The 18,921-nt window shown below is 37.8% G+C and overlaps 3 protein-coding genes across 6 annotated transcripts in view; 1 reads left to right on the top strand and 2 right to left on the bottom strand.

Moving 5' to 3' along the window:
- Nucleotides 1-18,921, bottom strand: part of LOC106069686 (plexin-B-like) — a 237,934-nt gene that overhangs the window by 160,765 nt on the left and 58,248 nt on the right. The gene's annotated exons all lie outside the window — the stretch shown is intronic.
- LOC129925987 (coiled-coil domain-containing protein 1-like) lies at nucleotides 5,950-6,399 on the top strand. The gene has a single exon (XM_056027598.1). The coding sequence runs from the start codon at nucleotides 5,950-5,952 to the stop codon at nucleotides 6,397-6,399; it is 450 nt and encodes a 149-aa protein (XP_055883573.1).
- LOC129925986 (small cysteine and glycine repeat-containing protein 3-like) lies at nucleotides 16,663-16,947 on the bottom strand. Its single transcript, XM_056027597.1, has one exon. The coding sequence runs from the start codon at nucleotides 16,945-16,947 to the stop codon at nucleotides 16,663-16,665; it is 285 nt and encodes a 94-aa protein (XP_055883572.1).

Below are 18,921 nucleotides of genomic sequence, written 5' to 3'. Positions count from 1 at the left end.
CTGGGAAAAAGATAACTCTGTTCCAAGAAAGAATTGATCTGCATCAAGTTATCTCCCCTTAACAATGTTTTTTTTTTTAATTTTATTTTTCTCTTAATTCTTTAGCAAGGCGATGGCTTTAATTTGAGAACTGCAGAGAGAGAGAGAGAGAGAGAGAGAGAGAGAGAGAGAGAGAGAGAGAGAATGAGAAACAGAAACAGGGAGAGACAATAACGAAGATGGTGAGGAGGTCAGACGACGAAGAAGCAGACACACTCTAAATCGATCATGAAATTTAAATATGATGCGCTTATTGATAGCAGAAGATGCAACAGGAGAAGGGGGGGGGGGGAGGGGATGCGCCTCGGAGAGAGGCTCTGGTTCTGCGACAGGCCAATGTTAGCTACCAGTTTTTCTGTTTACCCTTCATTAGATGCCGAGAGAAAAGCGACAGAACAAATATAAAATTACCAGTTTAATAAGATTAACGGGGGGGGGGGGGCAATGCTCTCGACAGGGGCGTGACACTGCGGGGAGATGTAGCCACAGGGCACAGCTTAGGTGCGTCACATTCTGTGGTGCCATTCATGTTAATCGCGTCGTTTGAAATATTTTAAATATTAACGTGTTGTCTTTTTACATAAACATTGAGACATACTAGCTAGATTGACCCGTATTTATCAAGGTTGTTAACTCTTTTCTCTCCGTAAATTTTTACCACATTCTGGTGGAATCGACGTTGGTATCGTCGGTTAGGAGAGAAAGAGTTAAAATAGTTATGACTCGAAGGCCACTTGAGAAAGGCTCGCCTAGACTAAGACACCGCCTAAAATATTTTTTAATAAATCAAAGTTGTTGTTTTTTTTTAAAACATATTTTGTGTCTATTAAGTTAAATAGTTCAGGATAGAAACATCTCGGCACAGCCAGACAAATGACGTTAAAAAAATATTAAAATGTTCCAAGTGTTGGATTAGTTTCAGACGTGATCTAAGGAAACTGTAGAACCACGTTTAAAAAAAAAAAATTAAAAACAAATTCACTCGAGAATAGCTCGCAATAACGAAACAGGAATTTTTGTGCAATTAAAAATCGACAAATCTTGAATCTTTTTTTTTAAAATCTCGGAATTTTAAAATAATTTTTTTTATTTCTTTTTTTTTTTCCTTTCGTGTCTTTTTTCTTATTTTTACTTTTCTATTATTTTTTACTGGATTTTCTGAGGCCTTCATCGTTCTAGCAACACATTTCATGCTTTAAAAAAATATATCAATTTTTTTTTGTTTCGTTTTCAAATCGTGCATTCTTAAAGTTTACTTTTTTTTAAACTTGTGTTTTCTTAATTTTTTGTGTGTGTTCATTCTTTCGTCATTTTATTCTATAAATAAACTCTCTCTGATGGATAATAACGCTTGGCAGAACGATTTTCAAGTAGGAAAGGGAAGTAATAGAGTTTGAGAACTGCGTAGCAGACGTAAACAAAATAGTTAAAATTAATATGTTTGTTATGAAAACAATAACATTGTAGATACTCTTAGGCGTTCTTTTAAAAAAAAAATATTTAGATAAATAAGAGCTGACTTTTAAAATGTATTTTCTTAAGATAAATAAGAGCTGACTTTTAAAATGTATTTTCTTGAGATAAATAAGAGCTGACTTTTAAAATGTATTTGCTTAAGATTAATAAGAACTGACTTTTAAAATGTATTTTCTTAAAATAAATAAGAACTGACTTTTAAAATGTATTTGCTTAAGATAAATAAGAACTGACTTTTAAAATGTATTTTCTTAAAATAAATAAGAACTGACTTTTAAAATGTATTTGCTTAAGATAAATAAGAGCTGACTTTTAAAATGTATTTGCTTAAGATAAATAAGAACTGACTTTTAAAATGTATTTACTTACGATAAATAAGAGCTGACTTTTAAAATGTATTTGCTTAAGATAAATAAGAGCTGACTTTTAAAATGTATTTGCTTAAGATAAATAAGAGCTGACTTTTAAAATGTATTTGCTTAAGATAAATAAGAGCTGACTTTTAAAATGTATTTGCTTATGATAAATAAGAGCTGACTTTTAAAATGTATTAGCTTACGATAAATAAGAACTGACTTTTTAAAATGTTTTTAAATTCAATAAGTATGTTTACAAACAGTTTTGTATTTTCTTGTTTACCTTCTGTATTCTGTTATCTACAACAGAGGTAAGACGTCTTTAGGAGACTTCAGTCAATGAACTCATTAGTAATGCATTTTTTTTAAAATTTTTTTTACAAACTTTATCATACTAGAGACTGATCGATACGTCAAAAATGACGTCGTATAAATGAGCTAAAACAAAACGAAAGAGATGCGGTAATTTTGCAGATAGATATATCATGGTTCGTTAGTATAAAATGGGTTAATGAATCATAACAAAACTCCTCGTGGAGTCAGAAGTCAGTCAGTTGTATAACTAACTAGTATTTCAAGCCTTCCTAAATCTGGTGTCACTTCATATCCATATAAGTGACTCTGGTGTCGTTAACTTATAAACACATGACAACAGAATCTTGGAACTTCTTTAAAATTTTAAACTTTGTAATTATTTCGTTTATCGATGTACAAAAACAAAATTGCCAAAAATAAAAAGAAGTTGAAGGCTCATGTTTACACATATGGCCATGTTAGTACATTCTCACTAATGAGTTGAAGGCTCACGTTTGATACATATGGCCATGTTAGTACATTCTCACTAATGAGTTGAAGGCTCACGTTTGATACATATGGCCATGTTAGTACATTCTCACTAATGAGTTGAAGGCTCATGTTTGACACATATGGCCATGTTAGTACATTCTCACTAATGAGTTGAAGGCTCATGTTGGACACATATGGCCATGTTAGTACATTCTCACTAATGAGTTGAAGGCCCATGTTTGACACCTATGACCATGTTAGTACATTCTCACTAATGAGTTGAAGGCTCATGTTTGACACATATGGCCATGTTAGTACATTCTCACTAATGAGTTGAAGGCTCATGTTTGACAGATATGGCCATGTTAGTACATTCTCACTAATGAGTTGAAGGCTTATGTTTGACACATATGATCATGTTAGTACATTCTCACTAATGAGTTGAAGGCTCATGTTTGACACCTATGGCCATGTTAGTACATTCTCACTAATGAGTTGAAGGCTCATGTTTGACACATATGGCCATGTTAGTGAATTCTCACTAAAGCCGCTAAAAAATAGTTGTCTGCAGGACAACACAGGTTTGTTTGAAAGTCTTAGAGACATTTGGAGATGCGGTGGCTGAGTGGTAACGCGCTTGGCTTCCAAACCGAGAAGTCCCGGGTTCAACACCCTCGTCAACCATGGGCCACAAAAAACAGATGACCTTTATATCATCTGCCCTATAAATCGCAAGGTCTGAAAGTGGGAACTTTACCTTTTTTTTTTTTTTTACTACAAGACACCTGCAGAAAGGGCTATTGATAACCCGGCATTAATTTAGTATCAATAGTTTTCCAAAAGTTGGTGTTACGATAACAGAAGTTGTGCAACAAGGGTTGCTTTCGAAATAAAAAAAAAACGCATAAAAGTTTTATATGTAAGATCTTCATGATGATTAAATCACTGGCCTTGATTAGACTCTTCTCGAGCGGGAAATAGTGACAGACTACACATCTGTACAGTCTACCATGCACTGTGTTGTCAGGGCTAACAGAGGTGCCTTTGTACGACCCTGCCCGCTCCCATCTCCCGTCGTCCTGCGGGAGGTTTGGACTAGGAAGTAAACTATCGTCAACTCTGAAGGAACATCCAAAACATGTAAAACAAACAAACAACCTAGAGCGTATCAAATCTTTAAAATTTTCCCGAGACTCATCGGGACTAGAACTTGAGCTCCCTTGTTAGATGGTCAAGCGGATGGAGGCACTCAGTCCCATATCCACACGTTTGATATAAATAGATTGAACACAGACTGAAAGGTAATCAACTGCTATAGACGAAATTAGCCAGACTCGTTAAAGCAGACCACTGTCTCGTCATGACCATTCGCTGCCACCAAGCTAAGTTTATGTCAGGACAATTCGCTGCCACCAAGCTCAGTTTATGTCAGGACAATTCGCTGCCACCAAGCTCAGTTTATGTCATGACAATTCGCTGCCACCAAGCTCAGTTTATGTCATGACAATTCGCTGCCACCTAGCTCAGTTTATGTCATGACAATTCGCTGCCACCGAGCCTTTGTACCTGAGACTTTATAGCAAATGTGTGCCGAGTCTCTCAACTAGCAGTGTTTAATATGGTTCGCGTGCTAGCTACTCAAATGCCAAATGTCACCCGCAAGACCAACTCAGACTTGACATTTTCATTGAACATGACACACCTTTATGTCACCAGTTGAGATTTAATTTGTAACTGAAGACTGAAGACTAAAAGAAAAGAAAAAAAGACCAAAACAAAAACAAACAAACGAACACATATATGAAAAGTGAAAATATCACATTTATTTATTTACGATTTCTTGAACTCTAAAGAATCACGGTGTGGCGTTTTTATGTATTTTGTTTAGCGACCCCCCAGAATGAATATCTGTTATTGATTTTGTGTTGTCTGTCTGTCACGTTGTTGGTTATAAAAAAACAAGATAGCGATATTGAAAAATCTATTTTTAGTCTTTTGAAACCAATAAAAAGTGGAGACATTTTTTCGTATACCGTGTGGTTCTAAATACAACCATTTGTAGAGCAAGATTTTAACATATCTTATAGAGATATAATGGTGGCAGTGTAATGGAGGTAAGGGAAATATGGAAAGGGGACATAATCAAACATCTTTGTCTTGGTGAAAGCTATTTGCATAAGGCTTAGATATTTGTCAAATGCGTGTAATGACCAACTTATTTTATATAAGTTATAATAATTTTAAAGAAAACAAAAGTTTCTTATGGTCTTCAACCTGGGATTGATTGGATATAGTACGTACAGACACGTCAACATTCGTTATAACTTGATTTAATAAGCAGATTGTGCCACTTCAAAGTTTGCGTAAAATGACTATAGCACAACAGACCCATATCGCCCACCTACGAGTTCCTTAATTATCCTGACATTTAGTTTAAAAATATTGTTTTAAACTTTTAATGTTATTATAAATTCATTTATTAATGTTGAGTCTTTATCTAATTTTTTAAAGTCAATTAGCTTTTATTACGGATTATTCAACTTAAAAAATATAATTAATTTTGTTAATTTTATCTTCCATTTAATAACGTATAATTGTTGTGATTAAATTGCATTTTTTCCCTAAAAAAAGACAAACATCCATAATGGTAATCCTCAATTAATATTTGACCTATATGGAACTTTTATTTTTAAAACGATATGCTCTATTTTTAGCCAGCCTTCTGGCAATGACGAATGCGACTTTCCGCTTTAAGCCCGTTTGAATTTGATCTCGTGCAGGCCGCCATGTTTCATTCAGAATCTCGTCGGCTCAGACAAGAAGCTCGGATTCCGTCGCAAGACGAGGGGTGAGTTTCGCCCTCGGGAGAACTGCTGCTCGGCTTTCTAAACAAACAAAATGTTATGAAGTTTGACATGCATCCAAATCCAATCTACCGCCTTGACGTCGAGGGCGGCACTGGTACCCCCGGGGGGGTTCCGAAAAAAAAAGAGGGAGGCGGAGCGTAGCACTGTGGTATTGGAATGGTAAGTTACTCCAGCCTCCCTCGTGCCCAGGGGGGTCAGATGTTACGTATGCATTCCATTAATTTGGCCTCATCAAGATGATTTCAAAATAAAAGTTAAGCCTTTACGACACGAGTAGCGATGAAGCTTAGAATGATGTTAATGAAGGAGTAAAACTTTGACTATATATGATGATGCTTACGAAGGAGGACGCTACGATGTCAATGATGATGTTAACGATGATGTAAACTTCGATTTAAACTATGGCTTAAACGATGATGTTAACAATGATTGTCAATGGTGAAGTTAACAATGATGTCAATGATGAAGTTAACAATGATGTCAATGATGATGTTAACGATGATGTCAATGATGATGTTAACAATGATGTCAATGATCATGTTAACGATGATGTCAATGATGATGTTAACAATGATGTCAATGATGATGTTAACAATGATGTCAATGATGAAGTTAACAATGATGTCAATGATGATGTTAATAATGATGTCAATGATGATGTTAATAATGATGTCAATGATGATGTTAACGATGATGTCAATGATGATGTTAACGATGATGTCAATGATGATGTTAACGATGATGTCAATGATGATGTTAACAATGATGTCAATGATAATGTTAACAATGATGTCAATGATGATGCTAATAATGATGTTAACAATGATGTCAATAATGATGTTAACAATGATGTCAATGATGAAGTTAACAAATGATGTCAATGATGAAGTTAACAAATGATGTCAATGATGATGTTAACAATGATGTCAATGATGATGTTAACGATGATGTCAATGATGATTTTAATGATGATGTTAATGATAATGTTAAGTTCATCTTTCTTTGAAACCTGGAAGACCCGAGCTTAAAAAAAAAACAACAGGTTTCACAAAAGCAAACCCAGCACTCTGTAGCCTCATCGCCGACTTTCCACATTCGGCACCGCAGCTTAACATCGTTCTGTTCACTCGTGTGCCAGGGGGGGGGATCTATCGAGGGCGTATCTAATGACAGGTAAGCTATTGCCACTCAAGCCATGTCAGAGTTATTTGCTGATAGATCCTGTGTCCGAAGGTAGGTAGTGTGTTCTTGTGTTCCTGTTCCCGCGCGTTCTACGTATTAATGTGATTTACACAGTCGTGACTACACGGCTCACACAAAGCTGTGTAATGCTTCAGTACACAGTACATGCATTATATATATATATATATATCTAGTTCGAATCTCGACGCTCTTTTCCATCCTCTCACTCTCTCTTGTCCACTCTCTCTCTTGTCCTCTCTCTCTCTCTCTTGTCCACTCTCTCTCTTGTCCACTCTCTCTCTTGTCCACTCTATGTCTTGTCCACTCTCTCTCGTCCACTCTTTCTCACTTGTCCACTCTCTCTCTTGTCCACTCTCTCTCTTGTCCACTCTTTCTTGTCCACTCTCTCTCTTGTCCACTCTCTCTCTTGTCCACTCTCTCTCGTCCACTCTTTCTCTCTTGTCCACTCTCTCTCGTCCACTCTTTCTCTCTTGTCCACTCTCTCTCTCTTGTCCACCCTCTCTCTTGTCCACTCTTTCTCTCTTGTCCACTCTCTCTCTTGTCCACTCTTTCTCGTCCACTCTCTCTCTTGTCCACTCTCTCTCGTCCACTCTTTCACTCTCTCTCGTCCACTCTTTCTCTCTTGTCCACTCTCTCTCTTGTCCACTTTCTCTCTTGTCCACTCTCTCTCTTGTCCACTTTCTCTCTCGTCCACTCTTTCTCTCTTGTTCACTCTCTCTCTCTTGTCCACTCTCTCTCTTGTCCACTCTCTCTCTTGTCCACTATTTCTCTCTTTTCCGTTCTCTCTATTTCTTATGTGGGTAGCTTTGCTATCCTCAGTCAAGTCCTCCTATTGCTGCACTAGTCAGTCAAACACGCTGTAGGTGAGTACACACTAAGTCACTCATCGACTAATTATTCTCATCGGATTTTTTTTTCGAACCACCTTTTCGTGGCCCCCCAGAGGCAACAGGAAAGTTGAAGCCGGCACTGATGTCTGCGACAAGCAGCAATAACTCTAGCGTTATCCGACAGTCGGGTAACTTCAAAGAGATCGGAGTTCATTCGAAGGCCCCCCTCCCCCGTGGGCCCGTTTAGCGTGAGAAATAAGTAATTAGCACATCATACGTATCAAGGCTCAGCAAGGCCGTGGAATCAGTTGACTAGTGCACCTTCATTATGTTCAATATATCAGAATTAAAAAAAAAATTTAACCAGGAGACGAGTGAATCGTGATTCCTCTAGGCGAGCCCTATTTCACCTCTCGTTAAGCCGGCCTTGCTCAATTATCTCCACGTGACTTTGTCTCCAGTTAGTGTTTTTTTGTTGTTTTTTTTTAAGCTGTGATTGTCACAAGAAACGAATGTACTGATAGTGTATAAGTGTATAGCTCAACCTGTTTTACTACGTTAAATAACTAAATATAGAAAGTGCATTGCTACTTCCTTTTATTTGGAAGCTTCTCCTGTTGGTATTTCAAGATGGCGGATACTTTATCTGTATTCTGGATCTAGTGAATTCGAATGCATTGTTTGCAGGATTTTGGACGCTCTTTGTTTCTGGCTTAGGAGTTTTGATTGCTCCTGTGTTCAGTTGTCAGGGGAGTATATCAATATAGTTGAATTTTCTAATTGCAGTGTTAAATTTGCGTTCTTCTTCATATTTGTTATTTTCTTCGAGTCGGTCGCGTTCCAATCGCGTCATACTTCCTTTATTGTTTATTTCCTGTTCCTTTTGTTATTGTTGTGCATTCATTCAAAGAATGTCTTATCCGACGTTTTTTGATTGAAAAAAAGGACTTAGAGGGTGGTCTTGTCCACCCGAAGGGTACTCTCCTGTTGAAACTATCTGGCAATAACGCCATGAAATCTTCTATTGGGAGCCCTTTAGAGGCTCTCAAGTTGTCAGCTGCTGAAGTAACAGCATTATATAGGTTTGAAAACCCTTATACATGGTTTTTGGTACCAACAACTGCGAAAGTAAGAGACAGACTTGTTGGTAAGTCTTTCGGTAGTGAGACTTCCTTCAAGGTTGAGATCTTCCCAATAGAGGAAGAAAGGCTGAAAATTACCCTACATTGGGTATCGCCTTCAATTGCGAAAACCAAGATCGTTGAAATCATAGAAACATTTGCAGAGCAAGGATCCAAGGTGGAGGTGACGAAAATAGGTGCTTCGGACAAGTGGGTTTCCTTCATCAAAGCAAAAAAAAGATGCACCCATCCCACACTACATTCAGCTACGGTATGAAGGGGACCCAAAAATTTATAAAGTTCTAGTCACCATACCAGGTCGTAGGCTTCAAAGTGTCGCCAAAGAAGATATCTAAAGTGTCGGATGTCGCGGCTTCATCTATGATGGCGGATGCAGCTACTTCATCGGTTGTTGCCAGTACACCAGAGATAGCTGTTGATGCGGAGGTTGAAACCCCCCAGAGTGTCGAAGACTTCAAACTAAAAAAGCGGTTCCGCTCTAAAGAGCATGTTAGGTCCGCTCCTGGGTCTCCGACAAAATTGAAAAGGAAGAGATGCTTATCTGTCTCCTCGTGTGAGGATCTTTTCGCGAGCCCGCGTATTATAAGAGAAGTTGTAAGCCCTCCTAACACGAGTCTTGATGTTAGTGCATTTGACATTCCTGAGACTCCACCCACATTGGTTATAGATGAGGGGGGAACACCCATAATTAACCACTAGAACTGGTTAAATTTACTTTTACACCCAGTCATGACAGACATTACAATCTTATCATTAAATATACGTAGTCTTAGAAACAAGCAAAAATACATTGTACACCTATCCAGAAAATACAGGCCAGACTTCATTTTCATTCAAGAAACAAATATAGACACACATTATAAATCACGCAAATACACATCCGACATAGGGCTGAAAGAGGGCTGGTTTAGCCTAGGTAACGAGTGTAGAGGGGTAGCTATTTTTCTAGTCTCAGATAGGTTTAAAATAGTGCATGCATTTAATGACACCAGGGGAAGAATAGTAATCATTAGAGTAGAATCAGGAAATCAAACATTTACACTTGCAAACATCTACGCACCAGCAAAGAGCGCGGAAAAACAGGATTTTTATGAAAATTTAATCGATATACTAAACAATAATTATAGAGAGGATACGCTTATCATAGGGGGGGATTTCAATTACATAACTTCTGCATTAGATAAACAGACTACTTTGGCAGTGGGTCCTCCCTCTCGTAAAACCTTTCCGAATCTTAATTTCTTAGAGGAGATAGAGAGGAATTTTAATTTAGTTGATGCTTACAGGACACTAGAGCCTATGGGTCGTGACACCACCATGGTGCATAGGTTATACCCCGTCTCGACGCGCTTAGATAGAGTGTATGCTCCTAATCATTTCTATATAAGTCGGGTGTCACATCTGGAAGAAACACTAGAATACACAGACCACAAAGCGGTGTTAGTTACTTTGGACATAAAAAACAAAGAAATTAAAAGAAAGTCATCCCACTGGAAATTTAACAATTCTCTGTTGGAAATTCCCCTTTTCGTGGAGTTAGTTTCTACTAATCTAAATTCTTACTTACAAGATATACAAGATCCACATTTCGATTTAACACAGACATGGCCTCTCCTAAAAAGTTCTATCAAGCAGCAAAGCCAGTTAATATCTACATTAGCTCAGGGACGTAGGAGGCAAGAATATGAACAACTCAAATACACATTATTACATACAGATGATGAAATAGTTAAAACAGAAACTCTTTTAAAACTAGAGGAATTAAACAAGTATACTTATAGGGGTGCTGAGATTAGGTGTAAAAATTACTTAAGTAATGAAGGTCCTAGTAAACTATTCCTATCGTTTGAACAGAATGTACAATCAAGTAAAATAATAAGCAACATCATAGATAGTGAGGGGAATAAAGTAGATGATTATGAAGATATTAAGAATATTTTTACAAAACACTTCACTACTATATACAGTGAAGAGCCAGTATATACTGATGCTCAAGATAATTTTCTAAAATTTTGCAACCAGCTGGACAAGACAGATGAAGATCTTTTAGGGAGTGCATTTACGCTAGACGAACTCAGGACTGCCCTGGACTCGACTAAGAACAATAAATCACCCGGTCCAGATGGCTTAACATTTGAACTCTATAAAACCTTCTTCCCCCTGCTTGGTCCTCTCTTACTGCGGCTATATAGCGACGCCATTAAACTGGGACATTTTCCTCCAAATTTTAACGAAGCATACATCACACTTTTACCTAAGAAATCTGAAAATAACACTTCACCTAGCGACTATAGGCCCATTTCACTTCTCAACACGGACTATAAACTTCTCACAAAAATGATTTTCCTAAGAATGAAACCACTCATAAACCAACTTATCGGACATGACCAGTACTGTTGTATCCCGGACAGAAACATTGACGGCATGACGCATTTTTTACGGGATTTTATCATGTACAGTAAGGATAAAAACCTCAATGTGTCTCTTTTATCTGTAGATCAAGAAAAAGCCTTTGACCGAGTAAGCCATAGCTTCCTGTTCAAGGTGCTTGAGAAATGTAAAATAAGTTCCCTGTTAATCAGATATATAAAGCTTGTCTATACCAATGCAACAAGTAGATTGATAATTAATCATTCTCTCAGTAGGAGTATCCTCATACAAAGGTCTGTCAGACAGGGCTGTCCCTTATCCCCCTTCTTGTATATCCTTTGCTTGGAACCCTTCTTGGAATCTGTAAGATCTGACCCATCCATTATTGGGATAAATATACCGGGTCGTTCCTTCTCAACCATCAAAGTCAAAGCCTATGCGGATGATACAACCTTTTTTCCATCTTCAGAGCAAGATATTGAGAATATACTAAAGAAATTTACACTTTTCGGAGAAGCTAGTGGTTCAAAAATAAATATAAATAAATCCTCTGTAATGGGACTAGGGAAATGGAAATTCAAAGAGAATTGCGCTTTCAGAATTGTTGATAAAATCAAGATTTGTGGTATTGTCTATACCTGTAATCCTTTGTTCTATTGTAAAGACCAGTGGGAGAATATTTTTGTCAAAGCCTCAAACTTAATTAAACGTTATCAGCACACAGGTTCTACAATATTTGGTAGAGCTGTATTGATAAATAGTTTGGTCATTCCAAAGATTGTCTATTTAGCTAACATTACAGAGCCAGCTCCTAAATTCATAAACAAGCTGAACAAGTTAATTAGAAGCTTTATATTTAAAAACACTATTAGGAGCATTAAGCACACTACACTCATTCAAAACAAAGAGGATGGGGGGATAAACTTGCAAGATGTTAAAACAAAAATACAGTCGCTAAGGCTAAAATTTGTAGGTCAAGTAGTTAGAAACCCAACAAACTTTCCCTTGACAATTTACTATTATGGTTTAAGATTAAGTAGTCTTCTTCCAATACACAATGATACTCCTCACTATTTTGGTACAGTCACTCATCCATTTTACAGATCTATTTCAAGAGTTTTACCTGGTAATGAACATTTAATACACAACAAAACTAAAGAATCATACACAACACTTAAAAAGCTGTTACAGGAAAGCCTAGTGAATAGGATTAAGTGGGGGAGAGTTCTTGGGGTGACAGAATTCAAGGACACATTCATAAACCTACACAGTAAACATTTCCCACCAAAAGCTAGAGAGATCAGTTATAGACTTATCTTTGGGATGACTCCTATGGTTAGAAGACGGGCAAATGACCGTGAATGTATATTATGCCACCTTGAAAATGCTGATAACGAAAAACACATGTATTTGGAATGTCCATTATTCCTTCAAGTTAGAAGTACTGTAATGGACCTATTGGAAGCAAACTGTGGCAATTATGTAAATGTTAACTTGTCTATTATTTTAAACAAGCTGCCAAAACTAAAAAATAAAATGATACATAACTTTAACTTGATTATTGTTTCCGAATACAGGAATCTTGTTTGGGCTACCTGGCTCAAATGTCTACATAATAATAAGGTGTTTGATCCTAATCACTTGGAATTAACATTTAGGAAAATAATGGACTTTAGGGTAGAGAATTATCTAGTTTGATTTTCATATACCTGTATAATGCTCATGTAGTTTTTCAGAAATAGGGTGTTGGGGGTCAGGGATATCTGATATTGGGTTGATTGTTCTGGAGTAGAGTATACTTGTATCATTTTTCTGTCTTTAGGGGGTTCATTGGTTAGGTAGTATGTCTTTGATATTAAATAATATTTCCATTACTGTTATTATATTTTTAGGTTAATCACTTTTCAATTGTTTATGATTTAATACTTGTGAATTATGGTAACTTACAAATAAAAACATATTTAAAAAAAAAAAAAAAAAGCCCACAAAAGAGGCAAGATGGCCCATAAAAGAGGCATATAAAGCCCAAAAAAGAGGCAAAGAAAAGAGGCATAAAGCCCAAGGATTCCTATGATGATAAAGCTAAAACTGAATAGCGCAAATTCTGAGGTTTCCTTTTTTAAAAAAAAAAAAAAAAAAAATATATATATATAATATATATGTCATGGTATCACAACAAAAAAAAATGTAAAAACTTTGTTCAGAAAAAAAAAAAAAAAAAAAAAATATATCTATCGAGACAGAGAAACTCTCTGGACACTAAATTATTGAGCAGGTATCTGTAACTAATCTTGATTTGACCATTCGCTCATGCTCTGTGCACATAAAAAAAAGATGACTGTATAATTATAAACAAGTCTATTCCTGCTTCATTACCATCACCCTGGTAAGTGTATTTATTAAATATATCTAATCCATAGACATATATAAAGTATATTTTTTGTCATCAAAAAAAAAAAAAAAAAAAAAACACCAAAAGAGGCAAGATGGCCCATAAAAGAGGCATATAAAGCCCAAAAAAGAGGCAAAGAAAAGAGGCATAAAGCCCAAGGATTCCTATGATGATAAAGCTAAAACTGAATAGCGCAAATTCTGAGGTTTCCTTTTTTAAAAAAAAAAAAAAAAAAAAAAAAAAAAAAAAAAAATCTTGATTTTTAGCGTGAAAGTGTATGGGTATCTAATAAATAAATAAAAAAATAAATTACCAATTAGTTAATTAACTATTGATAATTAATTATTTTGTTTTGGTATCTCGAACAAGGGAAAGAATCTGAACTTGACTGAAGTGGTGGTATCAGCTGAATTAGTTTCCCTTTATAAGTCGCCTTAAACACTGAAGAGCCAATAGAAAAACAAGCAGTTGGGGAATTAGGTCTTTGCACATGCGCACTAGTACATACTTGATTTATCTACGCCCCTTCCTCTTTTACCTCATAAAGAATGTGATTTTTTATTTTTAAACCTTTTGAACCTTTAGTATCAAGTTGCTAGGCTGTTGATGGCTACTTTCATATTAAGCGCACTAGAGATACTTAGTTGCAAAAGTGTGAAGGAAATTTGACTTGGCTTTAGGCCTACAAGGTTTGGTTGTTCCTTCAGAAATGACCATTATTACATTCTAGCCAAAACCTCCTGCAGGACAGCAGGGGATGGTAACAAGCAGGCAGTGGCGTAGCTGGGGTGGGGGAGGGGGGGGTGAATTTGGAAACCCCTCGGGTCCCCACTTGAAAAAAAAAGGGGGGGGGGCAAATTAGTGTTCGAAATTGTTTTCTACATTAAATATTAAATATTAATCAAAATGCAGTTGCCGCCAAAGAGGTCCAGCCCTCGGGTCTGCTAAATGATGGCAAATTCCTAGCACTGCAGACGGGCTTCAAACTTGGGACCACCGTGATGACAAGACCAGGTAGTTATTTGATCTATAAGCACCGGTATATATACAAAGCTAGTTCCTATTTTAATACAGCTAACTTTGCAATTATTTTCGTATACAGATCGCGTTTCTCAACGTAAAAAGTAGAAAGAGTAACCAGGCCTAATTGAGCCCGCGGACCGACACTTGAACACACAGTGAGCGTTCTCTGGAAATGGTTTGAATGAAACGAGGCTGGAGTAGTTCAGAGGCGCGAGCGGGTCAAGGGTCAGGACAAACTCACTAACGTCATGTGACAGAGGAGTGTCCATTGATTTTTTTTTCTCCTTTGGGTGGATTCTAGTTGTATCGAACTGAAAGAACTGATACTAGACTCTACCTAATGTGCCACAATAGTATTTTAGTCCAAAATCCAATTAAACGAATTAGAAAATTAGTATCTAATCTACAACCAAATTAAATGAAAGCTGAAATATCAATGCACTGCTTTCAAATACATTTGTATTTCAAATGTAGGGATTGGGAATGCGCGTGGTTATAAGAATGTAAATACTATATACTTTATGTAGTTTGACAGATCTAGCCAGGGTCACAAGACACATATTTTGGAGAGAAAGGCCTATTATGATTTTGAATAAAACTTAAACTTCTTGATTAAATAATGAATGCTGACAATGTCTTCGATTTCGAAAATTAGGGATGATTGCAGTGTTTCACATGACTATGCAAACCCAGTTGCGACCTGCATATTTTCTCGCATCTCATGCAAACGAAGCCGTTGTCTGCTGGCAGTCTAGGTTTTCTTACAGTTTTTAGTGTAAATCCATAATTATGGATTTACTTTGAAACAACTACTTACAATAAACACATTTAACTTGAAATAGTTGTAAGTAGAAAGAAGTGAAACGATAATTTGAACAAAATCTGACTGTGTATAAATACACGTCCCTTCAGTTTCACGTCTCTTGCTAGTCCTTCGTTCAGCTTTTTCACCAGATCCTTTTTATTCACTTCCATTACGCCCAGACCAGCTCGCGGTTTCATCAACTCACACAACCAAAAACATCCGCTCTTCTTTTTCTCGCAAGCACCAAAGACACCGGCAATGTCGGTGTGTCGATTTCTTTTATCGAAAAGAAAATTGTAAGGCCGATGCAAATGTCGCTTCGAATGTCAATGCCAACACCGTGGTCAGTGCCAGTGTCAATTGTCGATGACGCTTGTCAGTGTCACATTTAATAGCCGCTTTCATTTCTAGTGCTGGTTTACTCCGTTTCTCCAAAACCCCCGTTTCCATTTCCAGGGTGTCATGGCCCCCACTCCTTGACACCTTTCCTTATAATGTGTTCAACTATTCACTTGTCAAATATCTTCCCCTTATATTTGTCTCGACCGATCACTCTAAAGTTAGTCTAAACTGAATCCTGATGCAAATATGTACTGTCCAAATTAACCCATTCATGCTTAAGATACATACGACTCGAACGTACACGAAAAATAAACGATGTCATTACAAACAGTATCATAGGTTGCAATGAGTTAATCTACTCAGTTCCCTCGTTGACTTCAGCTTATACTAGCATGAAGTGCGCAGATATAATGATGAGATGAGACTGAAGGGAAAGATGAAAGAAGAGAAAGATGAAAATGTGGGTGAAGTAGTCAAGACGATGTAATTAGAATGATTATAACTAGTGCGCCCAGCGCCCCATCCACCCCCTTTTCCCCCTCCATCCCTTAACCCTATCCACGCCATCATCTCCAGGAGATCCGTTTTTGCCATAGGGAGCCGGAGAGAATATTGATTGCCGGCTTCAGCATTAACCAGCGCCTCGTGAGTACTGAGAGACACTCACACAGATACAGGTGCCCGGCATCTGCTGCTGGCACGCCAGGGTGGATGAAATGGAGGGTGGCACACAGGGGACACATACGTTGACACGGTGAAACACATATATCTACACACTGGGACACATACATCGACATACTGGAACGCATTCATTGTCACACTGGGACGCATACATCAACACTCTGGGACGCATACATCAACACACTGGGACACACACATCAACACTCTGGGACGCATACATCGACACACTAGGACGCATTAATCGACTTGTTAATATACATGCGTCGACTTGTTAGGACACAAATGGTAATGCATTGTGCGACATAATTTACAAGATGTGACACATTCATGGCAACATAGGAACACATACCTCAACATATACCTCGACACATACCTCGACACATACCTCGACAAATACCTCGACACATACCTCGACACATACCTCGACACATACCTCGACACATACCTCGACAAATACCTCGACACATACCTCGACATATACCTTGACACATACCTCGACATATACCTCGACACATACCTCGACATATACCTCGACACATACCTCGACACATACCTCGACACATACCTCGACACATACCTCGACACATACCTCGACACATGCCTCGACACATACCTCGACATATACCTCGACACATACCTCGATATATACCTCGACACATACCTCGACACATATTTCGAAAAATTCCGAAAGATGCTTCCACACATTAGGACATATACGTTTTCCCAATATGACACATAGGCCTACATCTTCCCAATAGGACACCAACATCTTCCCAATAAGACTCATACATCTTCCCAATAAGACACCTACATCTTCCTAATAAGACACATACATCTTCCCAATAAGACACCTACATCTTCCCAATAAGACACATACATCTTCCCAATAAGACACCTACATCTTCCCAATAGGACACCTACATCTTCCCAATAAGACACCTACCTCTTCCCAATAAGACACATACATCTTCCCAATAAGACACCTACAACTTCCCAATAAGACACATACATCTTCCCAATAGGACACCTACATCTTCCCAATAAGACACCTACCTCTTCCCAATAAGACACCAACATCTTCCCAATAAGACACATACATCTTCCAAATAAGACACATACATCTTCCAAATAAGACACCTACCTCTTCCCAATAAGACACCAACATCTTCCCAATAGGACACCTACATCTTCCCAATAGGACACCTACATCTTCCCAATAAGACACATACATCTTCGCAATAAGACACCTACATCTTCCCAATAAGACACATACATCTTCCCAATAAGACACCTACATCTTCCCAATAAGACACCTACATCTTCCCAATAAGACACCTACATCTTCCCAATAAGACACCTACATCTTCCCAATAAGACACATACGTCGAGACACTGAAACACGTACATCGATACACTGAGACAGGTACATCGATACACTGAGACACATGTGCCTAGACACAGCGACACACGTTGACACGCCCACTACATTCGACTACATGCCGAAAGTTATAACCACACAATAGTCAGACTTACGAATACGCGCAAAAGCCAAAGAGAATTAAACTACATATAGAAGGGGGTAAAGAGGGGGGGGGGGTCAATACAATAACGAGTATCATAGCGGAAGGAAGGTGAGAGATGAGTAGCTCGATGAGGGCTGAGATGGTTGAAGGGGGCTGGTCGGGTTGTCATTATACCATTTAAAATGTAATCAAGCCGTACTCCTTGAAAAAAAAAATTCGACCATTTTTTCTCATTATCCGGTCGGTCAAGAGTCTTAACGAGCCCGGAAAATGAGGCGAGCCACGACCACGCCACGACTTTCAAAAAAAAAAAAAAAAGTTAAAATGATTCCACTGTAATAAAGGTATTTTACATACGTTTCCTGAAAATTTTTCCCCCAAGTTACCTACACACGAACACACACATACCTCGATCTTTCCCTTGGCAGTCTAGTCATTGACAGCGTCTAATTCAGGGGGAGTTCACTCACTCGACTTCACACGTAATCTCCAGGAGTAAACAGCGGATTATCTCCCGACATTACGGCCAGGAACAAGATTGTACAACTTGTTCGGCACTCTCGTTAATGCCATGTGTCATTTGACATGACATCTTGTGAAATTAGCTGGAACACATGTTGCCAGACTCTGAAATTGATTGCAGAAACTCCAGGCAATAAGCCTCACTTAGACCTGATTACACGCATTTCTTTTATATGTATTTCTTAATATTTGTATGGTTAGTAGGCCTATATTTCGCATTCGTTTTTTTCCAGTATGAGGTCTGGAGTAGGAAAATGGATTACGCAAAGTACAGCACAGTGATATTAACTCCCTCTCTCCTAACTGACGATACCAGCGTTGATTCCACCATAATGTGGTAAATAATTGCGGAGAGAAAGAGTTAAACTACCTTGACGCGAGCATTAAATTAATAAAGGCAAAAGCATAAAACATGAAGCTACTAGGGATGCTGTGTATAGTAGAGCTGTAGGATGACGCTCTGTCACAACGTTTAATGGTCTTAGAAGGCCTGACTCCATGAGTCACTAGAAGCAGCGTCATAAAACACGACTCCACTCGCTCATCCGTATGATGTAAAAGGTG

Source organism: Biomphalaria glabrata, chromosome 4, assembly GCF_947242115.1.
Source record: "Biomphalaria glabrata chromosome 4, xgBioGlab47.1, whole genome shotgun sequence".
Lineage (NCBI taxonomy): Eukaryota > Metazoa > Mollusca > Gastropoda > Planorbidae > Biomphalaria > Biomphalaria glabrata.
Note: the sequence above shows the minus strand (reverse complement) of the source record. Positions and strands in the feature narration are given on the sequence as shown.